We start from the raw sequence: 26,493 nt of genomic DNA, 5'->3' as shown, positions 1-26,493 counted from the left end.
ATCACTTAAGACGTGTGCTTTACATTTTTTCAAAAAGAAAAGCAATAATTAACGGGAAAAAGTTATAAATTTTAATACGCATTTCGTACGAGCATACTTGATGTGAAGTTATCTATATTCGACGCTACAATTCATTTGTTTAAGAATCCTATGTTTTTCAGTGAGAACAGCAAATGGCCTGAACGGAAAGTGCAGCGGGGGTCGTATACGCCACAAGGCATTGAATGTGTTAACAACAATTTTGTTATTGAACTATCGTGACAGTAAAAATGTCGATATCTTCAAAAAGTACACTAAGATTCCTTTGATAAGGATGATATTATTTATTATTCGCTTGATTGCGTACATTTATCAGTCACGTATACTTTGTTAAAATAAGCAAACGTTTTAATAATACGCTTAGGTAAATGAAATGGACATTTTCTGTCTAATATGGGTATTTTAGATTGCCATTAGGATGAAGGTGTGAGGTGGATGTGTCTTACCGGTGCAGACTTACGGCACTGAAACTCGTTCTCATTGTACAGTATTTAATGGAATCAGGCGTTACCTCGCGGAAGTCCATCCTAAGTAAGAAAAGGACCAATATTTAGCCACTTCCGCACATGCAGTGGTAGTCGTGCAATGAAATGCACCGCCCGCCAGCCCGCTGATAAATGCGTATGCGGCAAACAATGCAAATCACACAACCGCCACCGCCAAATTACTCAACACGTGTTTTACCCCTCCACGGGGCGTCTTCAGGAATTACTCATTGTACAGTTCACAGTCGCTCAATGCGACATGGGAAGCGCTGTGCTCGGAATTCCTCTAAGAGATCAAATTAAATATTAAAAGGTCTTTAGGCGAACTAGTTGATGTGGCAATAGGCAGGCCATATGGCGCGAAGAATGGATGGCCGCAGGGGCCTTATCGTTCTGAGCACAGCATAGGACGTTCACTCTCATGGTCAACAGACGACCATGTTGAGGTCTTCAAATGGCCCTGCATGCAGGTTCTTTCCAACTGGTACTATTGAAAATATATAGAGTAGCTATATCCAGCTATCGACGTCCTATTACTGAAATTATGATGATTGTGAAATGATAGTAAACATTTGATGATTGAAAATATTCCGTGCTACGTAAAATTTTAGTGATAACGTATCCTATATATTCTTAAAATTATGTGACCGTTTTTGTATTCTTATGCGATTGTTATGGTTTCGTCTCAACGTTATGAATGGCTAGTAATGACTTCAGGCACAAGCGTCTAGACTTGTGGCGCCATTTTGGTTTTAATGAGATCATCGACTTGAATGCTTTAGAATCATCGATAGCTTATTGATTAATAATTTAACATGCTTTCAACTGGTCGATTTACATTAATGTTATTTTTAAAGTTTTGTTAATGACTAAAACACGTTTGCAATCATAAAAAGTACGCGGTGGGGATACACTTGAAAGTAACTGCTAGAGACGTAGGGTAATCTTGGAAAAAATAGTTTTAAGGACAGGACATCGATTATAAAAGCGGCCATTAAAGCTCTTATGCAATTGAACAAGTAGTGTTTTTTTCTGTTAAGAAAACCATATTTTGAAAGTGTATCGTGATTTCGTTGATCTTATAATTAATAGTTGTTATAGTTAGTTTTCACCAACTTTTTTTTCATATGCTTGGCCTATGTTTTTTGTTAATACTACCAATAAAACCTACTTGATTTAATTGTTTGACTTCTACTGTGAAAGGCATATTGTGATTAAAGCTACAAATAAATTCGAACCTGACAGAGTTTGTATAATCGAATATACCTATACTTATCACATATTTCAGTTTTTTTTTGTAGAAAAAAAATATTTTTAATATCATTTTCTGTATAAACATTCCAAGTTGATATTTTAAATTTCTTACGACCGCGTAGAAAATTGACTCGCAATGTTTGACGAAAATAGAAAACGTCTTATGTGTTAATAATAAGGTCAAATACGTGGGGGCCAAGCAGGAAGCACGGAGGATGCGCGGCCTAACAGGACACTTCCTCACGGTCCCCCAACTTCTTTTCTTATGTTTTGTTATATGAGGAAATTGTCATTTGACTCCCCTCGCGAAATGTCTCTTAATTACTTTGTAAATCGGAATCGCAAATGCTATGGGTAATGTAGCGTGAACCTGGCATAAGAATTACCATGGGAAAATATACAGGGTGATTAGTTATATATGTAAAATCTTTTAAGTGTGAATACAGAGCGGAAATGCACACACCTATTTCCAATCGCCATTTTTAGCGATCACTCTGAAATGTTACATTAATTTGTTATAAGGAATGAGATTATTAACTAATAAGTTATAAATACTTAAATTTATTATAACACCGAGGATTGCATTCATGTGCACAACATCCAGAGAAGGAATTTTGTTTCTATACGAAATAGTACACTAGACATAAAACAGCATTCATTACCGCCACGTAATTAGCATGTGTTTAAATTATAGTATAAAATCTTTTGTAGAGAATGTTGAAAAAATTATGAATATTGTTTTATTGTAACGGAAATTGTAAATATTTCTCTTGTGAATGAACATGGAAATGTACTTTTTTACTGGCATTTCAGGATATATTTCATATAAACATGTATGACACTAAAAGAGTTAAAACATAAATAAATATCTATTATATACTTGACAAATCGTAAGTCGTAATTTTAATATTACTTTTGTGTAAAAATTTCAAAATTCTCGTATGAAAGATGATAATGTCATTACAATATCATTGATTGGTCTGACTACATAAATAAAATGATTATTAGTTATATGTGTAAAAGCTTTAAAGAGATGAATGTTGATTTGCTGTCGATTGTATGGTAAAGTGGTTATAATTAATTTTTAAAAAGTGAGATTTAAAAATTAATTCTTTCAGAAATAACGTTTTACAACAAATGACGTTTTACACCTGTAACCACCATGTGCACATAGTACACGCAAAGTAAGACCATTTTAATTTTAGAACATAAATTTTGTTATGAAATGTCGAATAATTCTAGTATGAAAGACATCAATGTCATAACTTTGTAGTGATAGTTGGGGTTGACTACATAAATATAATAATCTAACAACGCGTAAATTATAAAGTACTCGTACATCCGCTGTTGTAATAACAATCTCTACTAGAATACGGGATTGATAGAGGGTGGTACGGCAGGTGGAAATGACCCTTCCTCCTTCCTTATATTAATTAGGAAATGCCAACTGTGCCTATTAACGCTATGAACCTATTCATAAACATGTTCTTGTGGATATGTAACGTAATCAGGTGCGGCTGTTAACGGCCGATAGGCAAATTAAAAAAGTTCAAATTAATTAAGTTATTACAAGGTTGAAGTTGTAATGACATATATATTATAAAAGTGAAATTTAATTGCACAATGATTATAAATATTAATTTAGCTTTTTTATTCATAACGTAAGCTTTTTATTGATGTATAATTAACTTGATCAAAGGTCCCCTAGAATATGTCGAACAGGATATGTTAAGATATAGCAATAATCACTTGAAAAAATTATATAGTAAACAGGTGTATACATCAATACTTTTTAATTCCAAAATCACGATCGAGTTTATCTATAAGCGGTACTTGAAATATAAATTCAATTCGGTATTACTAAGGTGTAGATTAATCTAAGCAAGGTAAACAGTTTTTTGTATAAAGAAAATTATAAAACGGTCAATCTAAAATTATGACTATTCACTACTGAAATTTTCATATATACAGACATAATTACCTGACTTCCAACTATCGTAAATAATAAACATAATATGTGCAGAAAAACGTATTAAAATATACTTAAACTTAATTGTACTTTTTGATCATCGATCGTGTCGAAAGAACGTTCTGGATATTTAGATTAGGCAGGGTTTTGTTCTATTTCAGTATACAAAATATTTTTGCCCCTACTAGTTGGAATTATGAGATAATTATGTTATGTCGCGGGAAATCGTTGGATACGAGCAGTGCAAGACCGGGCATTATGGCGATTTCTAGGAGAAGCCTAGGCCTTGCAGCGGTTCTCTATCGGCTGAAATGATAAAATTTTTCTTGATGAATAAATATTTCTATGCATATATTTTTATAAATGTTCTGTCATGAATGATGTAAGTTTGAATTATTGTAGAAACTACTGACCCAAATGATGTTAAACTCCTTCAACCTAATCATTATATTATTTCACCGTTAGGAACGTCCACTGTAAGATATAGACCTCCGTCAATGATCGCAACAATGACATGTCTTGCGCTGCCCGTATCAAGCCCGTGACCTTATTTTATCGGTTTTCTTAGCGGGCGGCCTACTCACGCCGCGTCTAACATCTACCCGTGGTTTCAACACTAGAACCTTTCGGTCCCCTACGGTTGCCTAAACAATATGCCACGTGATATTGGTTTTTTCTTGGTCTCTCATTAGATTGATTATAATAATTAGATATAATTCGCCCTAACATAATATCTCTGAGTTATCCCACTCGCAATCAAGCAGCTAAATCTAACGTTATAAAGTAACAATCTGGCATCTTATCTTCGGGCGTATTTCGTAACCGCAAAGTGAAAAAGTCTTGGTTATCATAGTATGATTCAGATATCGGTATCTGGCATTGCCCTATAACATTCATTTCACAGAACCAAGCTTATCAGTGCGCAGGAAGTCGTCGTATATAGTACATAGCGATGTGTTAAAATTATCAATAAACACGCTTTATTACACCGCATTTAGCTAAAATTTACTAAAGATGCTGTGTTATTTTTTATTTATGAACAAAATACTCTTGTCAAAATGTTTAACAAGAGAAGTATCATAACATGTAAATTTAGTTTTTTTAAGTTAGATGGACCGTCGACATAGTCAAGGTAACGGGAAGTTGCTCGATGGGGGCAACGCAAGACTGGTGGCGATGTTTGGAAGAGTCCTTGCAGTGGGCATCTATCAGCTGACATGATAATGAAGTTTTCTTACATCGATCATCGTGGACCATCTTTTTCTCTTACATAACTGTTTTTAACCATTATGTCGAAATTTAAAATTAAGTTTATTGACCATTTACTTGGTTCATATTGTAATGTTTATGTAAAATACTGTAAAATGCATTTACAAAGTGCAACTATCGAGTTTTTGGTTGGCTTTTCTCAGCAGGTCAACACTCTGAGTTGTTGGCAGTCAACTATTCGATCATAATATGTTGGAATAGTTGACGAATTAAAAGTGCCTGTGGATGCCTATTTGGATAATATATATTTTTTAAATTATTACAATTCTCTAAAACTTTTCAAATCTTTCATGAGGTCATTACGAACGTAGATATAAATCATCGGGTAACTCCTTTAATACGAAGGGAGCGGTATATTTATTATTTAACGTCTTTATGGTAAATTGAACAGTGGCTGCCGCATTTTTTACTATGCCTTAATATAAAAATTCTTGTTGAAAAGTTCAAATTGTTACGAATTGGTTATATTTACAAACTACATCTCTATGTTTGTTAAGTAAAGTTCCATATGAAGATAATATTAATGACTAGCTAGAATTAAAATTTAAAATGTGAGAGTGTAAATTTCGAAAACCTTTATGGGATCACAGCTGAATGACATTAAACATCTGTGACCACTCAAGTTGGCGGTATGCAAAAACGACTACAACGAGTTCAAAAATATCGCAATATCCGCTATTTCGCCCTCGCGTATGCTATTTTTTGTTTGTTATAATTTAAAGTACCGTTTCGAAAGCCGAAACAGGGATCGGAAACATTTTTAAGACAAAATGTATTGGTTTTTTTCCAAAAATTATAGTTATTATTATGTTTTATAAATTATAGAGAGATAATAATATTTACCATTATTTCTTATTTGTCAAGATTGTCAGCGGAAAGATTTCGAAGAAATAAATTTCAAGTTTCGGCGACATTGTTCTCGAAAAGTGACGAGGGACTTTGCTTACAGTACTGTCCAAGTATCATTTGCTGATTTCGCGAGTGCAAGGGACCAGGCCCTGAGTACGCTTGTTTAAAATCTTTTTTTAAGGTAGCGACGCTCCAGCGCTTCAGGGCCTGGTTTGGGCCGCTGTATACTACAATCTCAAGGGATTGGGAGGCCGTTGAGCTCATAGATCGTTAAGGCGGACGCTCAATGGTGTGACACTTGCTCAAGATACGAGGAAACCTCGGTTTGGGCGTCGATATTGCCTATTTAGAATTCCGACTTAAGGGTGCCCGAGAGAGCCGGACCTCAGTTTTGCCGATTGCTATTCATTGTCCGGCTAACACATTAGAAAAAGCTTCCCTTAATATCAAGAGAGATTTGCGTTCAGGGTTTTTGGCAGAAGGTGTCTGCACTTATTTTGTCGAAGGATAGTTTAGTTTTCTTTAATGTAATAATATCGTGGGCCGGTAATATGCTGAGACTGTATCTAAATCAAAAATAGGCTTGGGTATAAGAAGCATGAAATCGATTTTCTTTGTTCTTTTCCCGTGCATGTTGTTTACACCTGCCTACCTAAGCTCGCTTGCGTCGCATTCTCTGTGGAGGGTATGACTTTTGTACCTGATCTTCCCTCTCTTTTGCTCTCACTATTGTAGATTATTTCAGTCCTTTTCTATTGTATTGCCGAAGCGTCCCTTAAAGTTTTTGTATTCTTTACCCTTAACACGTCATGTGTATATGCTCCCGTGTAGGTGTGCGTGTATGAACATTAAATGTGTGGTGGGATAAAGTTCTTCCTTTGTCAGTGTGTTTTGGGCCTCTCCAGTGTGCGGGTTTGTTTTATCCGTGTGTAGATATGTTGTAGTGTAGGCAGTTTTGGCGGGAAAGATCGAATAAGTTTGTGCAATTGTTTTGTTGATATTATAATGTTATTTTACTCTGTTCGTTATTGGTGAGTATGATGGAGAGGTTTTGGACTTGGTTGGTGTTTGTTTTTGGATAATTCGACGTGATGTCATATGAGTAAGTTTTTATTACGTTAACAGGTGGTTGGTAATTTATATTTTATATTGGGTTAGTGTTAAGATATTCTTTTTTAAAGTCTTGTACTAATTATAATCTCGATTTATTATTGTTTGCTTCAACAATGTTCATCATCATATTAACCGTAGGACATCCACTGCAGAACCTAAGCTTTACTCTTGGATTTCCAATGGCAGGTTGAACACACGGTTTGCAAGCGGTAGTTGTAATTTAAAACTTTGTACTGTATTGTTGTACAATGTGAAAGTAGAGGGTTAAAAAGTTTGAATCTATATTAAAATTTGTCAAAAATACTTCATAATTATCATTGATTGTATATCGTGTGAAATTATTGTTACATAGTTTGCAAGCAAGCACAAAAAATACACATCTCAATCTGAGAGGAAGAGTAGCTTTAGGTATCCGGTATATAAGTACTGGTCAGGTCAGTAGATAACGATTCGTGAAGAACATCTATGTACCCTTTTATAAGCCGCCAGGCCCATTCAACGCGTCGAATTAAATGGCATTGTAAACGATCGCGTCCGAAATTGGCAATGAATGACTTTGAAAACTTGTTTCAAATCAGCTGATATGTCGTTTGGTATGCATAAATTATTTTAAACATACTTATTTCTATTCTTACCTCATCGCGTCTCGGACGCAGAGATTATTATTGGGTTTTCTTAAAACCGGTACGAATTGTACTTACAACTGGTTCCTATACGCAGTCCGTTTTGAACGCTACCACGCTATTACAAGGTTTTTATTCAATGCCGCTCGTCGTTAAGGGACGTATAAAGCCGTCATAGTTCTGGGAATGCTACACGTCTACAAATTGAAGAATGATTGGCGCCCAGTTTTTTTTTTTTGCAAATTGAAGATTAGCATTGCAGGCGACATTGACCTACGAGGAATGCCGACCGCTTTACAAATGTAATAATTTATAGGAAATAAAGTAACAGAATAATAGCGTGCTTTCTCACTTTTGTGTAGAAATTCTAAATATTTTCATTCAAGTATCCATTTACACGCACTTTTTAATCTTTATATATTTTTATAACTATTAAGCTAACGGCACGGAATGATGATCTTCTGAGTAGTATTGGCCAAAACTCCACAGTTGTATTTTTTAAATGAAAATTAACAATGTCTTATGTATGCAATGTAATATCCACACATTTTGATTAACTGAAAAAATAGTATATTTAAAAATACCTTTAATTTAGATTTATAAATAAGAAAAGGAAGGTCTATATCCTAAGATATCTGGTGAAACTTTGTTGTATTTAATTTCGAGTTTATTTTTAATTCTGTGTTTTTATCATTTTTTTATTGTGTGTAGTATACATTTATTAGTACAATGACTTACGTAATTAGAACTTGAGTATTCTAAAGGCTTCTCCTAGATCGTTGTGGGGTCTTTTCAGATTAGAACGCATTGGGGACCCTCGTAACGTTGATTTTAAGAATGATATTGTAAGAGAGCTCATCGGGATTTTAGTTTTTATCACATTAAGTTCTTCTGTTGTTTTTTTTTCATGCCGTACACAAGCGATGGCTGTAAAGATTCCTATGTGAAGAATAAAATAAGTAAATGAGTATACAATACTTATTCAACTCATATTCTTCCTTACTTTTAAGTTGTAAGTGGAATTGAATTCCAAGTAATGAATTAATGTAGTTTTTTGTTAACATCAACTTGTTTTGCAAAAGAATTTTAAAATTGACTCAGTCAGTACTGTATATTCCTGGTAGTTGCTTTGAACTGTTGATAATACTACATATCTTCATGTCGACGTGGCCGCGTTGTAAAATCGTTTAAGTATGAAAAATTAATTATCGTATTAAAAATAATAGTAAGCGATGGTAGATGAAAATTTGAAAGTCTTGTAAGTGTAAATAACGAGTACCCACTTGGGAGGCCTTGCGTTAGGTTACTTCACGAAGCGTTCGCTGTAGTTGCCCTAAAGTCGGCCGCCTCCCAAATCAGTAACACAGTAGAATGTAACGGCTCCCGGGTTTTGCTATCTACACGAGGTTTAGCTAAGCGCATCTGCGTCCTGTCTCTCGAACCTGCAGAATATGCAATAAGGTTAGCAGTGCAATAAACGAAGGAATTGTAGCTTGAACCGCCAGACCGTTCGGATCTCGCAAGACGTAATATACGAAGATTTGCCGTGAAAACTGTGTTGAAGTTAGTTGTAATCAACAAAATAATATTGATGTCAGCAAAGTTTTACACAACCTGTATTGATACAAATATATACATATAACACTTGATTCATAATATGGTATAGTGCATATACCATGTTATAGTCGCGTCATAATAAAAATGATAAAAACAGGTCAACATCAAACGCTCTCGCAATATCAGTGTCAAATAGCACAATAAAACACTGTGGGCCGTATCGTTGGACACGAGGAACCCGTGACCCAATTACAGAACAAGTGAACAGGGTACTTGTCTTGATGATGATTTTTTTTTTACAAACGAATCTTTTATTGATTAAGACATTACATTCATTATAGTTTTGTATTCAGCGCATCTATTAAATTGAAAAGGATGAAAAATCAAATACTAATCTTCCACAATATTCTATGGAATTTAACATTGATGTTTTAAATGTACAGTATAGTGCGTATGATTGTGACAAAATATCTGTTCGTTTTGGTTTTGTGTGATGGAGATATATTTTGCACCTAAAATATCCTGTCCTTTGAGGATTGCGGAAAACGCATTTTAAGGGCTCTAGTATCTTAAAAAAAACGCACCGTTGTCCGTCAATACAATCTCCAGACACGACAGAGGGACAAGATGGCCCAAAAATAAAATAAGACCACTTCGTGTTTCTGGCGTCTCTGGGTTCTCTTTAGAGATTGATGATGTCACTAAAACTTGAATTACACGAACCCGGCACCTCTTATTTTCGCCCGTCTCCGACGGATAAGGGTCCAAACCCCGAATTAAAGAATGGGTCTTAGAGTATTTATCCTTATATCATCATAGTATGGTCCCTTTAGTAAGCAATTAATGCAGAGTTCTATAAGCTTTTAACAATTAATTAATTTATTAAAAAACCAATATGTTTATGTCGTTGGTGGTCCATACCTACATTGTACTAATGAGATTAAGTCATTAGCATTTGCTTGAGATTCGAGATAAGCAATGTTGTTCGTGTAAGTTTTTTTTATTAAACTGTCTACTCTTTTTAGCTCCAAGGTTATATAATTAGTGCCCGATTTTATGTGAATATATACAAGATATTTCAACGTTAATAAGTATATAATTGGGTTCAAAAGTACCATAAAACAAATTTACCAGTTTGTCATAATACCTTACAATAATAACCAAATTTTATTATACGTTAGGTAAATGTTTATAGATTGAAGATATCGGTACATCATTATAGTCTTCCATAAATTTCTAATAGGACCGGTTGGAACACGCCTGCACCTATCGCCTGCAGACGACCTTAACAAGGTCGATGCGTAAATATCGGTACATGTGGAATCATTTTCTTCGTTATTTTATAACCTTAAACTTGTTATTTGTCCTCTTTGGTTAGGTGCAATACATTTACATTAATTTTTTTTTAATTTTGTTTCATTACGGTAAATAGGTTGAGATTAACGCCTAAAATATACTGTTATTATACACTTGGTCACGCTGTTAATGGTAAAAAGAAAACTGCATTTTGGCATTAGCAACATAACTATGGGGTTCTATGATTTTGCATAGACTACGGACCCACAAGCGTACTGAAGCAGTCCACCCGCAAAATAGACTGACGATTTTGTTAAGGTCTTCGGAAGATTCTGGACGCAGGTTGATTTCAGACGGGCCTGTTGGAAATCTATAAGAGAAGGTTTATGTTTAGCGGTGGACACGTTGCGATTGAAATGATAATGATAAAACTACATTTGCCATTGTCCTCGTCATCATGCCCGGGCATTGCGAGGCTGCATCCAACGGCATTCCGTCACTATGTCGTCATTGGCGGGCTACACGATATGGTTATTGAGAGGCCTGTCCACATGGGTACCTTTATGAATGACAAAAAAAAAATTAATAAAAAAAAACAAGAATGACCTGAAGCTTGAGATCTAAGTGGAAGTTTTTTGCTCACAGACGAAGCGGCTATGACTCGGAAACAAGTGAGTATTCGGAGGACTCGACGGTGTATGACGATGCGCCGGCTACAACCAAAAGCACTGGGCAGAGGAAGAATATCAACAGGGGCCGATGGACGAAGGAGGAGGTAAGTTCATTTAATTATTTTAAAGTCTGTAAATAACCGAGTATCCACCAGCCCTCACAGAGCTCCTTACACTAGGAGCTGGGAGACCCGTGTCCTAAACTTGGCTGGTAATAAAGGAATAACCTTGTAAACAAAACTAATTATTTTTAAATCTAGTGTAAGTAATTACCAGATGATAAATACCATTGAATTAAATAAGATTGAAATTAAACACCTTTATCCATTTATCGACTGCTCGAATAGTTGCAGGCCGTTGTTCTTTATATGGGTATTTGGAAAAACGTAAAGGGTGATGGGTGAATGTATAGCATTTGCAGTCAATCAATGTATGATGTTACCTATCTGAAATCAATGGTCTTAGAAATATTATAACTTAATGATAACTAAAAAAACGCCCTGCAGGCTTTGTACTACCTAAAGTTATTAGCCTATTCCATTCCAACAGAAAAAAATTAACTAATGTAATAGATTTGAAAGTAACGTCTTTATCCAGAATTCATTTGAAGAGGGCTCATTTGTAAAAAGTAGAAAATTGATAAATACATTCACATTTGCATTAAAAATAAATATTCTGTTATTATTATTACCACGTGCCTTTGAGGCCGAAAGTTTTTCGAGTGGTGACCACGATGTAGCGTGAGCAGGCCCCCACTAGGTAGACGTCCCAGCGTAGACCGGTCATCGTGGGGGTGGTCCTCCAAAGATGGATCCTTGCAGAGGGCGTTTATTAGCTGAAAAAAGAAGAATAATTATTAAATTTTACTTACCGTGAAACATAAAAGACTGTAACCAGTAACTAAGTGTTAGGTTTCCCGAACTCGTCACGACTCTTAACTTGTCCGTGTTATTAGTGTCATCTTGCGTATTATTACTTACTCATTTGCAACAGTTTAAACTCTTTACTATCCACTTAAATAAAATAGCCGGTTTCCTTGTTTATTAAATGTAATATTTTCATTTATTAACAACATTTTGCTTGCAATTTTGTAAAGTAATTACCTTTAAAGTTGTGTCGTTTTAACGGCTTACCTTAATATCAAGAATTTTATGAAAGTAAACCTTAAGCTACTGAGTTTGAATTTATACTATAATGACAAGTAGTGATGTATATTTCCGTTAATCATATATTTGTATGTATTGTAATTTATCTGTATAAAAAATTTATAATATATAAGACCCTTGCACGTATTTGTTTCTTAATGGCGAGGAGAATGATAGGTTTGTTGGATGTGTTTATATAACACTACATAGAGATACACAGAGACTATTAACAACCGTGTACTGGAATTTTTGACTGGAACTCGCATTGTGGGAGCGACCATGTCATTGCTGGCGTCCGAATTCGCTAAACGATTGGACAATAGGGGTGAGATGAAGTTTAACAGGTTCGGTAGGCAACGTTAGAGACAACACCTAACGAGCTGGAGCATTAAAATAAAAACGCTTGGATGAAAGACAGACAGAAATCGCTGTGATAAGATCGCCCTTTTTATATTTCATCTTACTTATTTTTATATCCTGTGTTGATGTATAATAAAAATTAATAATCATAATAAATTAGTAATTATCATGCGCGGTATTTTGATGTCGAAGAATTAATTATTTTTAGTATAAATGATACTTTTAGTATAATAAACACGTGGAACTCTTAATGGTAACAGGGAGTAAAGTGCCGATGTTTATAATAAAGTACCATTTAGAGACATCGGATATATTCAAACAAGTTATCTAAAATTTTAGACAAAGTGATTATTGACACTGCTAGATAAAAAAATATATTTTCAGAATTTTTACTTTCATTCAAGTAAGTGCAATTTGTCGTCTTACTGTGCCATACGCATCCTCGGAATTTTTTTTGGATACGTTGTTAATATTTATCCGAATATCCAATTTCTGTCTATAACGCGTAAATATTTTTTTTAAGGTTTTTATTCGAAGGGTAGGAAACGGTGATGTTTTGGTAATAGACAAAAAAATTTTCAGGACAAAAGGCTCAAAATGTACGTGAGGATGTACAACGAGAATTGGGAAGTGATTGCAGCCCAATTCACCGACCGATCGGACGTCCAGTGCCAACAGAGGTGGACGAAGGTCGTCAATCCAGAACTAGTCAAGGGACCATGGACGAAAGAGGTAAGATTTTTTTCAATATCGATCGTTCGTCGCTCGAAATCGAACACATTTTTCTTTGACACAGTGATTCCTGTGCGTCTGAAGAGAAAGTTTCGATCAAACAGTACAGGTTTTCACGTGTGTGTTCCAACATTCCGGACAACTTGCTCCTAAATGTTTGCTTATAGATTTTGTATCGGTTAGGCAGAACGAATCGGTAATATTTTTGTAGTTTTTTTTTAATTTTACCACTTTTTACTGTACATTCTTATATAGGGGTGTGTAAAAATTGGATAAATGTTTAAATAAAAAAGTGACGTCAGAGTTCACATTTTGACTGTTATAGAAAAAATCAAAAAAGCTATAAAACTGTCATATAATCATTGTAATATCTGGGGTTCATGGTTTTATAGATGTATTTTTCTAGCTGCCATCATATTCATCATATTGTCACATTCTCCTAACCGCGCATCCACACATTCCTTATAATGCCAGATTTATAATTAGGTTTGTGGTACCTGGGAATTTCGATTTTATAAAGTTATAAAACGTTTGGCTTTTGAATCTTGTTTGTATTTAGTAATTTAAATCTTAACCCTTACGTATCTGAAAGCTGATGTGATTGCAAACCTTGATCTTATTAGTAGTAGTTTAGTCAGTCTTTTCTGATATTCCTGTTATAAATGATATATATAAATAACATTTTTGTTATTTCTAGACTTCGTGTGAAAGAACAAAAAGTATTGCGAAAAAATTATCTTATTGAAATATAGAAATTTTAATAAAAAATACTTAATTCGATTATCTATAACTAATGTTAATTGTAATAGTAACTATCAAAATCTAAAAAATGTTTCCTGTATGTCGTAATGCTCTCGACTTTGAATCTATTACCAAACTTTCACATACGCGTGTGATCCCGCCGACTAGAGATAACGGCGCTGCGTGCAATACTTGGAGTGCATCGCAAACAAACGGCAGGTCGATGACACCCCAAATTGTGTGTCGCCTTCTCTTTGCAAAGGGATATCTAGAACTTTACATACTTCAGAGAAAAAAAAGCACGATTATATATTTAATCATTTTCATATTTATTATTAGATTAAAAATGTCCAAATGATAAATAGCACTTGAGCCATTTAAAATTAAATAAACAGTCAATTCTAGTCTTTATTCAAGGTCTTGGTTAAGAGTTAGGTTTACAGTTAAAAATATATTTAATAAATGATGAAATGTTTTAGTACCGTTTTATTAACAAACAATGACGCGTTTCTGCTCATAGACTCCCACTGCAAGGCATATGACTCTTCAAAAGATATTTATGGGCGGATATAACATAATCGCCATGTTTGTCTGGGGCGGGCTGGTGATCGTAGTGACATACTTGTAATATTCTACGGTTCTTCAGGGTTCAGCTCTCTGTTTTTCTCTCTCTGCTTTAGGTAGTACATTGATCAAAATAAGGCAATTTTAAAGTGGTTGATATTGTATAGCTGAATACAGTTTCCCAGGAATTAACAACGACATCCGGCGATGTCTAAAAATATAAATTATTTGTGATTCCCTGATGTACACTGTTTAAATATTATAGCATGATATAATATATATCTTATGCTTTTGTAATAGCATCCGAGATAATATTCAAAAAGCTTCTATTGCTAGATTAAAAAAAATGTCTAAGAATGCTTGCTGCTTTGTTCTGCTTGTTTATGTTACAACACTAACTATAAACGACTCTATGGTACACTTGGGCATCATATTTGGCTCCAGACTATTTGAATGTTAATTAATTACGCTATTTAATTTTTTTTTATTAATTTCAAATATAGTTTTGCAGTCTCTTTTGCACGTTATTCTAAGACTGAATAAAAATATATGTTCATCCATCCTGTAGATGTTTACTATGGGTTAATGTGATCGCGATATAATAACTATTGTAAATATGTACACTATGCGTAATAGTCTTTTGGTAGTATTGTCAATGGCTTCAAGATAATTATAAAGCACGCAATACTGAGCATAGAGTGCATAATAATTGAGCGTGGTCCCCGGCCTACACCTTTAAGTTGCCGGTGCGTCTATGATCGTAACGTGTGATGACTCAGAGGTCACTAACACTGCATCGCGTCCGACGCACAGTGCGCGCCGATTCATTGTTGCTTTGAGTTTCAATGCAAATTCGACCGACCTTCCTCATTCCTTGGACTACCGTCTACTATCACGCTTGAATTTTTTTTTTCTACGAGTAAACAAAATATGCCTTAGATACGTTTACTTTATGATCGCATACCTAAATCAAAAACGTCGTTCAGAATTTTAAAATACATGATCCTGCGTGTCACTGTCCGTTCATCATATTGAAACATAACATTATGGTTCTAGATTCAATATTTATAACGAGGGTATGGAGAGTGTCGGAGCTGTTTTTCAAAATCTGGCTTCTCGAGCCCCATTTAAATACGCATTCAAAAGATATGCAATAAATTATTAAAATTCAGAAATTACATTATTTATGTTTATTGAATTTAAATCTATAAAATTTAATAAATAATTGGTGACAAAAATTGTGACTTATTCTTACAGACACTGGAAATGAATACAGATAGTTTCGTGAATTTCAGGATGTTTTTCTTTATTTTTAAAAATAGTATAAAATTGCAGAGGAATATTCGGTACATTTATCGAGACGCAAGTTGGCCTCCCCTGATCGATGTTATCGCAGAAAGCGGAATAATGCAACGTTTCCACTTAGACGAACGGAAGAAATAAATTCTATTTGTGTCCATATAATAACAAATACAATATATTAAAATGTTGTGTACGATACTTTTTAAGTATTCCGATAAGCACAGAGCACTTCATCATAACTTATAAATAACGTAATTATTTTAATACAAATTATTTATTACATTGCAATAGCAATTTAATTGTTTTTTTTTAAATAATAATTTAAGACGAAGGTCTGATTTTTCGAAATTACTAATAACCCTCAGATCCCCATAACAAATTACTTTAATAATCTCAATTTTTTGAAAAACTATAAAACTTTGAATGTATTCACATGTTATTTTCTAATCAAAATTTTAAGAAAATAACATTCGTAAAATTCATTAAATATCTGATGTATTTAATACTATTTATAAATTATGCACAAAGATTTTTTTGGTAACTACCATTCGCAGTATCGTTAAATTTAATAAGAACACGTGTTTAATAGGAATAGATTTTTAATAAACCTATTCTATTACCAAAATCAGTTATTATTTACGCCGTCCTCTGGTAAACCTATTTCGATCCTGGGAATCACTGCTGTAGTAACATATCATAGATGACTATAGTTATTAAATTCAAATTATCTTCATTTACACGCACTTTTTAATCGTCAATTACTTCAAGATTATAATAAGTATGCTACCTCTGTTGAGAATAGCCGACCAAAAAGGTAATAGTTGCATTTATAAATTGAAATTTACCAATGTGTGATGTACACATTGTAATATCATATACATAAATAAGTCAACAGACCAAGATCCACATATTTTGATTTGACACTTTGTTTTAAAAAGATTTATATAATAATCCTTTTTTAATTTGCGCAGTGGTAGTAACCCAGTGGTAGAGGACTGAGACTTGCGATCGTAAGTCTCGGGTTAGATTCCCGGATACAATCTTATATACTCGTAATTCATAATTAGTGAATGAATTATTTGGGTTTGTCACTGCATACAAACATATTTATAGAGAATGGGCAGCAGCGTCCATTGCGTACTATAATACAACACTGAGATCATATATATATAATAATATATATATAAATATATACTCGTATATATAATCTTTACAGGAGGCCTATGCCTTGCAGTGTGCTTGCGTTGTACTTGCTATGGGCTGAAATGACGATAACTTTTAATATTAGATTTGAAACTAAGAAAAGGAAGGCCTGGGATATTTTTTTCAATATATGTATAATGGCGCATTTAATGCAAACAGATTATTCTTCTCTGTTAACTGTTAACATATGTTGTGGAACTATACTGTATCGATGACTAAGTTAAAAATAGATAAAAAAAAAACTATATTTAATAAGTGCATCAGTAAGTTTAGTTATATGAATATAATTTGGAGTACTACTGTGTTTCTAGCGTAACTGTAAAGGATGCAAAATAAGCAATTATGTTCATAAATTTTCCCCATTCATATATCGATATTGCTTTTATAAACAACGCACGCCTCAAATGACACATTCTCGCAAATAACTACACAGCTTCTAAGATTTTATGAATGAAACCATTGTTGGACGGTGCGTTAAGTGAATTTAAAGTTACATAGCGCTAGGGTTAGCGGCCGGGCTCGAATCACAGCGCCTGTTCTTTTCACAATTAAAGTTTTATACTACCTTAAATAAAACACGACGGAAATAACTACGTTGACTGTATTATTGGCCATATGACATGTGCTATTAAACGTTGTGTGATTTGTTTCAAAATCTATGCTAAACGAGAAGAATGGTAAACTGAGAAGTAAGTCGTATTTTTATGAGATATATATTTTATATTGGTCACATTTCCCGCAAACAACTATATAACATCGAAAAACTATTGATTGAAGGTAAATTAGATAGTCAAATAAATGAGTGGACACTTTCATTACGTAGCCTTAAGCAGAGCAAAGGATAGGATAGTATGGAAAAGCTTTTCATCAACTCCGTTAAGACGTTTCAATACGAAGAGAAAAATGTTTTATTTTTAAGAAAAACACGTCACAAGATTATAATAACAAAAGAAACATTTTGTAAGAAAAACATATTTAATAGAAACAGCGATTTCAGATTTCTTAATTAATATTACACAAAGGCTGGTTTTTATTCGTCATCATCTTATTTCGGACGAACAAGTCAATTTACTTGCGAATTTCATGTCCACTGCCAAATAATAAATCAAATAATGTTTGACTAAATTAAAATTCATCTTTGCCATTTAGTGTAATGTAATTGCAATACAGAGGATTACAATCTACAATTATTATAGACAGAAGCCTTGTTGGAGTTTCATTAGTCTAATTCTTCTAGCATTAATCCTTTATCGGTGCAAGTTGCGGTTGAAACTCGTGGTACTCGTATCGGAAAGCTTATTGTATAAAGTAACAGATTAAGCAGTTCTTTCTCGGGGTGCTTACGCCTGGTCACTCCATAGAGCGTCGCCCGCCGTAATAATATGTAGCGGCACAGGCACAGGTTCACGGGATCGCATTTAAATATCTTAACAAAGATTTAGAGTAATCATATTAGATTCGACGTTTGACTTTAGTCACCATTCGTCAAAAAAAGTATGTTTTTTTTGTTATTTATTTGTGGAGAATATTCGATCTTAAATTCGATTTTCTTTGCAGGAAATCGTCAATGTGGTTTCTGATACACTATTTACTGTATTTGATGTTACTATTTTTTGTTTATAAATTCAGATGAGAGTCTAAGAGTGTGATCTTCAATTTGTAAGTCGATAATAGTAACCGATCGTATCCAAATTACCCACTCTCGGGTGCTCTAGAACGGTAATGGTAAACGCTTTGCGAATAACATTCTAAGTCAAGGTACGCCTTAAGACTCTTTTAAGTCTAGTCTACTTAATCCAAATGTTAAGAGCCGAGTCTCCAGGGAATCCGGAGGTCTCAGCCACACAAAACTTGGTGAAACTATAAATTACTAGTAAAAAGCATTTGTAATACTACGAAAGGTTTCCTCTTAAGTTTTTTCATGACTTGTGAAATTGCGAACAAGGAAAATATTTTATAAATATAAACTAGTTGCCCGGGCGAACGTCGTTCCGTCTAACATTTAATGAATGGACAGTTTCGGTCTTGAAATTTTACTCAAAATTATTAATTTAATTTTTTTACATAGCAAGATCGATTTTTTTTTAATTGATAGATATCGCATTTTAATACTTACTATCCTATTCCGGACGGAGACCAATTCAAAAACAATGTCTAAAAATTGTGCTGCCATTACGGAATTATTAATGGTGGACCTAAAACGATTTTGTTTGATATTTATTTATAAATTTTAATATTCTGTCGCGTTCATTAATTATGATTTTATCATAACATTTACGACCAAATGAACGACATTCAACTGGCTAATGTTTGTAAAGGTATTTAAAAACAACGGTTGCTTTTTTCATTTGACACGAGCCCGTGATAAAGGAGTATGCGTATGCGTCTTAAATTGCTTCATAACAACAAATTAATAATCGAAGTAGTTTTATTAAGTTCATGCTGTTCTGTAATTGACAACCCTCGCTTAAAGCTATTTATACCGGAGCTCATTGTGTCATGCAATTGCCTTTGACGGCTAATAATTTTTAAATTGCGTCCTTGAGGTTCCAACATTGACGTAATGAAGAACAGCTGATTAAATCACGATTATTTATTACATCTTTTTGCATTCAGGTTATGGCGCGGCGAGCCACTTAGTCTGTATATTTAAATTTCGTCTCGACTTATAATAAATGTAGATTTAAATGCTCTTGGATTTTAATATTTGCTTATTATACAAAAACAAAGTATACAGTTTTTTTTTATTGAATCACATAATAAAAACAAATGATATAATGATAATAATCATTACAACTTTACTATCATATTTTCTAAGTAAACAATTCTGTCAAAAAAGAAAACGCATAAATGTATGCCAAATACAAACATTGATAAAATGTTCATAAAGTAACCTATTTAATTTTATTTTGTAATTGTCATAAAGTAAACGATATAGACACAAGCCAATTAACAAGTTGAAGTGGTAGAGAGGCATGTCTGGAGTAGAAACAGTGGTCTGGCTAACGCAGGAAAGGACGTCCACCGACAAAATGGACAGATGACCCTGGTTAAGGTCATGGGAAGATGATGTACGGAGACCGCTACCAACTGATCCTATTGAAAATCTATTGAGAAGGCTTATATCCACCAGTGGACGCCTTGTGGCATGATTGTGTTGAACCGCCCTTTTTTTAGTAATTTTATTGTCGTCAAGTTAAAAAGTAATATTTCCAATACCATCATTCCTCTAAGGAGCTTTTGTAATAATTTAATATAGCGTTCGCCGAAACGACCTAAAAGTTCAGCGGTCAACCAATCACTTTTCAAATATATATATAATGGCTTGAGTAGAGATTCCTAAAGCAGGACTTTAGCAGAGTTACTAAAAAATGCCTAGGGCAAGCGCTCTACCAAAAGCGCTGTGATTGTAAAAGTCAAAATGGCAAACAAAAACGACTTACGCTTCTAAATTTCTAATCATTGAACTCTTATAGCTATGAAAAAATAAGGGTACACGATACGAACGTATACTTCTTACATATAATTACCAGCTATGTTCTGCGGTAGACAAATATTGTTCATTGAAAATATTGAAAAAATGAAGTAACCCATATATTTGTAAGTTTAATTTTGATGTTGTGTAACTAAAACGGTTGATTTGATGAAGATAATGGATTTCAGAAAAACTTCGTCTTGTTTGTGGTATATATCTTTAATAAAATGTGTTTTTTAGTAAAATAATTAAGTTAAAATTAAAATCCTTTATTGTTCAAGTACACCTTTAACTTCTATGAAATAAGCTTTTGCTTTGATGATTAATTGGCTCATGTACCTTTAAAAATGAACGTAGTAACTATACGAAACTCAAACGTCCTTCGTCCTTCCTGTACATGTTTGTGCGATTGAATTTTAACGATCCGTCATAAAACAACAATAAACGTATTTACGATATATGTGACTATACGATAGCTTACACAAATGTGTAACATATGTAAATTATATATTTTTTGTTAAGCCCACGCCTAAACCTACGCGTTCTCACGTCGGTTTATCTGGAATGCAGTTTAGTGTGACATCATCAGTGTACTGCGGATGTTTGGTTACACGTGTATTGATTGAACACGATCCTTTGCTTTTGTGCGAAGGAAAAAAATTCGGTTTCGTCATTCAGGACGATGGATACTGCGTTTTACAACTTTAACCAATAATCATTAGCTAGCTAGTAGATATGTGCAACTTCTTTATTTTTCCTCGCTTCAGGATAAGCTATCAGCTGCTGGAATCCATGGTTTTCTTCTTTAGGGATATGTAAACGGAGTCTTTGTTATCAGTTTGGATCGTGTCACACGTAGACACAGGAAAAATAATAAAATAATTTGGATTTTATTTGTAATACGTTATTTATTTTATTGTAACACATTACATCAGAAAAAAAATGTTGAGAGAAAAGAGAAATGATATACAGTGGGATTAGAAACATATGTTAAAGCCTTAAAAGGGTGAATGAATAGCACATTAGTAAGCATCAAGCCTACTTATAGACATAACCAATCTGTGTAAAGCGATTAGTCAGAAATTCTAGTGGAATGCGACAAGCTAATAACTTATGGCAATACAAAATTTGCTGGGACAGATAGTTAAAAATATTTAATTTATATATGTAGTAATCCGAATTTCGAAAAAGCTTTTTTTCTTATTATTAGGTAAAAGGAAAAAGTATATTATTGATATATTTTCGTGATGTGTATTTGCTATTTGATTATTACCAAACAAGTTCTATCAATGTGGCATGAGCGACTTATGCCTATTGGTACGGATATCGCTGAAATAAATCATTAAACGGCATCTGCTACAGCGCTTCGCCAGTTGCCGTCATATTTAAGACGATGACATCCTAGCTAACCTTGGCTTGTCCAGGTTTCTAAGGCGCGTCCGTTCGGCCACGTGTTCACTGAATGACAATAGTAAATACTACGCTACCGCGGAAATATGACGTTATTATACAATTTATTAATTTTATTTTCAGATTATAAAAATGTTTGTCGGTATTTTCCATAGATTTATATAGAATTACTCTTCTTCCGACGGCTCTTAAAAGGTCGTCTGTCCATCTAAATGACATATCTAAATACTTCGATTAATTGAAGAAACTTTTTTAACCTATTTGTCGTAATCCTTTTTATTTATCATGCAAATAAAAGTAAAATTTAGACACTGCATGTAAATTAAAAATATCGATGTATGAAATAAAAGATTCGCGTATAGTACGAGTTAAATTCCTTAATATAAGAGCTAATTTCATCTTAATATGTCATGTATGTTATTCAAGTCTTATTATTTTATATAAAGTTATTAGGCAAATCTTCATTTATCAAATATAATATGTAACATACAATATACATAATTTTTTGTTGGAAGCATTTGTACGTTGGAAATTTTTTGTTATAAGGTTGAGAATAATTTGATTATTTTATATATTTTTTTAACTTTTTCGTTAGTTATACTTTTTGTCTCCATTACTATAATAAACTCTTCAATAAAGTAAATTAAAATTTATAAAATTATAATTGCGTATTATTTTTTTCTATTGAGTGTGCAGAAGATTTTATACTAAAAAAATCTATACTAAAAGCATTTAATTTTGAAGGCTTGCCAAATGAATTAAACCAGCAGTTGTTAATATCAATTGACATTAGACCAATTTAATTGTTCTTTTAATTGCCTCAATGACTAGATTAGTGATCGTCGTTGTTGTACCGGCCTCCCCCAGAAATATTTAAAAGAAGTATATCAGAATCGCCTCGCTTGACAGGCGGAATGGCAATCGCGGTGGGTTATTTGGGAACACATAGGACGCTGTTGCCCATCCTCTGGATATTTGGTAGTGAGCTGTGACAATCCCACAAAAATTCATTTTAAAATTCTGATCTATATCTGTAGAGTTTTTACTTCCAGAAGTTATTGGAGTTTCGCGTTCCATGAGAAAAAATAAATTAATGCAACATATTTCCGAGCCATCACTTATAACGGGGTTATTGTATCGATAATATCTTTGCTCGTATGTGAAATGCAGTTTACACAAAATATACAAAACATAAAAACGAAAAAACTATATATGATGATTAATATAGTCCATAGCAGGTCACGACATTTTTGTATTGTTGCTCTACTGGCTGTCAGCTGATCGCGGATTCATTTTTTCCGTTCCACCAAACCCGTTCACCTTGCGTCTTAACGAATTTTCGCACGCTGTAAATATAGTAGGTGGCTCTTTATATAGCTTTTTATTGTTCCCAATCGATTGCCATTCATATTACTATAATAAATTATAAAGAGGTGCGGTTAAATCGATGTGTGGAAAATTTTATTGAAGGCTCCTAAGTGTTATATGATAGCTGAACAATTAAATTAATGATGATGTTCGTACTTTTGTTATATATTACGCTGTAACTGTCGGATCGTGGTTTCCGGACTAATAGTTCAAGTTCGATGCGCATTTCTGGATTAAGAAGTTTGATAGATCAAAGGTTCCTAGATTTTTTTCTCATAAACTACTTTCAAAATTTGTTGGTTCCAGTAAACGCAAACCTCAATAAACATGTGAAGTTAGATTTAACTATGAAAATTCACGTTGCGGCCCAGTTCTAAACATATGCAAGTATTTACAAGTAACAGTCGCTGTACATATTAAAATATTATCAGATTACATTGATAGATGATGTCACTGGAGTATTTTAGTTCTTCGTTATCGAAAGCAGATTTTCAACATATATTCGTGGGCCTGTACTTGACACTTGTGATTCTCATTTTTTTATCACGCCATCGTACATTCTACAGCGAACACTGGCAAACATTGCTTTAGACGATATGCAGCGAAAAAAAGTCGAAAAAAAAACGTATTATTTAAAAATATGACATTACAAATAATAAACTTTGTTAGAGCGTAAACAATTGAAAGTACCAAATCTTAAAATAAAATGTTACTCAAAATAAAAATATAATATTTTAAAGTTGTTATTTATTTTGTGTGAACATATGCGTTATTACTCAATAAGCGGATAATACAGTTACTTTCAATTTACCTATGAATCGGTGATCTACCGCGTGAACTGTTAATGCTAATGAAACCGCTGTTTCGCACCTTAGCTATACTCGTGGCCAGACGCGGGAGTATTGGCTTCTTCGTACTTTCTTTTTTCTGCCCCTATCTAGCCGCGCATTCCTAAGGCGCGGTATAGCCGTTTCGGTCGCACTGTGATGAATTGATTTAGACTAAACGTCCTCATTTGTCTTTTCGGAACTGCGGAAATTAAATACCATTGTTGTAAGCAGTGACCTTTCGTGTATTTCTATTATCACAGCATATTGCTGTTAATTTAATTTATCTTATAATTAAATGTTATTTTTACAGGAGGACGAGAAAGTGATGGAACTCGTCGCCAAATATGGTCCGAAGAAGTGGACGCTTATAGCGAGGCATTTAAAAGGAAGGATAGGGAAACAGTGCAGGTCGGTTGAAGCTCGATTTCTTTAATGACGTGTGAATATATTTTTAGTATGAACCTTGATTTGGCTTTCCAGAATGAACTTATTCCTATTTGAGATTCGTGCGATAATTACATTATCAATTAAAAATAGTACCGATACTACAATGACGATTGTAATCTCAATAGACTACATTTTTAGTTCTCAGATCACACTACAAACCCAGTATACTACTATCCCAACATAATAACACTAGCACTGTGCAAATCTCAACTCTCGTAGAACTGTCTTCGCAATATTGCTATAAGCAATAGTAGTAGTGGAGAACTCAACTACCCTTTACAAGATTATCCTAATTTAATAATCACACGCAAAAGTACCCTCCGCTATTTTAATGAATGCTAACACTTTTAATTTCATAGATATATACACACCAATGTATTACAATTACAGAGGAGTTTCTGATTCTAGTTTTTATAAAATTAATGACTGTTAATGATCCAACTTTGACAATATGGTTAAATATGTATTCATGTAAAAGATTTCCGCACGTGTTCTGACTCGTCACAATAGCTCTGGATTCATAAGGTTTCGAAACTTGAAATTCCGTCAGTACATTTTTTTATTGTACTTTATTAGTATTATACCTGCAAATGAATAAATCAATAAATAAAATGTAGCATAAAAAATTTCATATAATGCGTTATTATGACTACTTCCAACCGGACTTAGAAATATAAGAGGCCAGCAGTGTATATTTTATGCCAGAAATGATGACGATGATAATCTTAAAAGAGCATTTCATATGTGATGTTTTAGTTTTTTTTTTTAAATTTTCACAATTCAATTATATAAATAACCTTGAAAATTGTATATGTAAAAGTTACTGTTCTGGAATTTCTAGAGAACGTTGGCACAATCACTTAAACCCGTCGATAAAGAAGACAGCCTGGACGGAACACGAGGACAGAGTGATATACCAAGCGCATAAGCAGCTTGGCAATCAGTGGGCGAAAATCGCCAAATTATTACCGGGCAGGTAAGATCTAATTCCTTCCTCCTTATATTTTTACAATGACATTTTTATGTCCTACTAAAACGTAACGGCATAATCCAAAAGTCTATCTATAGATGTCACTAGATTTTTTTAACAAAATTACATCATACTGATTTTTTTACTGTATTTTATTGTATCACATTATTTCATGTCAATCAGATTTCACAAGTATAACCATAACAAAGAATATCGATCTTAATATAAATACGTAACAGGAGTGACCAAACTGCGGCTCGCGAGCCACATGCGACTCTCTGAACGCATATTTTTGACTCCGCTTCATTGTCGAATTATTGTAATATTTAATTTTAAATAACCTATGTCAGCTGAAAAAATCGAAACAAATTACTGGTATGAATAATTATTATTATTCCGCCATAAAATTAGCGAAATTCCAACATCGATCGTTATCAAATTACCTGCATTTTAAGTATTATTAGGAGTGCTGTCATATTCTGTACATACGTGTGTGTGCCATTATAGCTAACTACAATACACATTTACTCTACTTTTATCATGTAATTTTAGTCAACACAAATGTTTGTAAAAAATATCTGTTTGCGTGTTATAAATTCGTATTAAATCGCGGCGCGCAAAAAATTTAAATTAAAGAGTTGGCCACCCCTGGCATATGTTATAATTTCTTCAGAATATAGAACTGCTATCATCAAGATTTTTTTTATTGTATTTTATTTGTATCGATATTTTTTCTCATATCATAATCAGGCTCCACGAGTGTAGCCTCAACATTAGTTTGGATGTAAATAAAAAGGATACACGTTTTATCAAATACTAAC

The 26,493-nt window shown here is 33.5% G+C and overlaps 1 protein-coding gene across 1 annotated transcript in view; it reads left to right on the top strand.

The window, feature by feature from the left end:
* Positions 1–26,493, top strand: part of Myb (proto-oncogene like protein Myb) — a 73,712-nt gene that overhangs the window by 34,538 nt on the left and 12,681 nt on the right. The window contains exons 3-6 of the mRNA XM_068768055.1: positions 11,100–11,229; positions 13,213–13,362; positions 24,566–24,663; positions 25,544–25,678. Of these exons, the coding sequence (XP_068624156.1) occupies positions 11,100–11,229; positions 13,213–13,362; positions 24,566–24,663; positions 25,544–25,678 (513 nt within the window). The remainder of the gene's footprint in view (positions 1–11,099; positions 11,230–13,212; positions 13,363–24,565; positions 24,664–25,543; positions 25,679–26,493) is intronic.

This window comes from Battus philenor, unplaced genomic scaffold, assembly GCF_028537555.1.
Source record: "Battus philenor isolate CCGP_79_NKW_IND1 unplaced genomic scaffold, ilBatPhil1.0.hap1 SCAF_24, whole genome shotgun sequence".
NCBI lineage: Eukaryota > Metazoa > Arthropoda > Insecta > Lepidoptera > Papilionidae > Battus > Battus philenor.
Note: the sequence above shows the minus strand (reverse complement) of the source record. Positions and strands in the feature narration are given on the sequence as shown.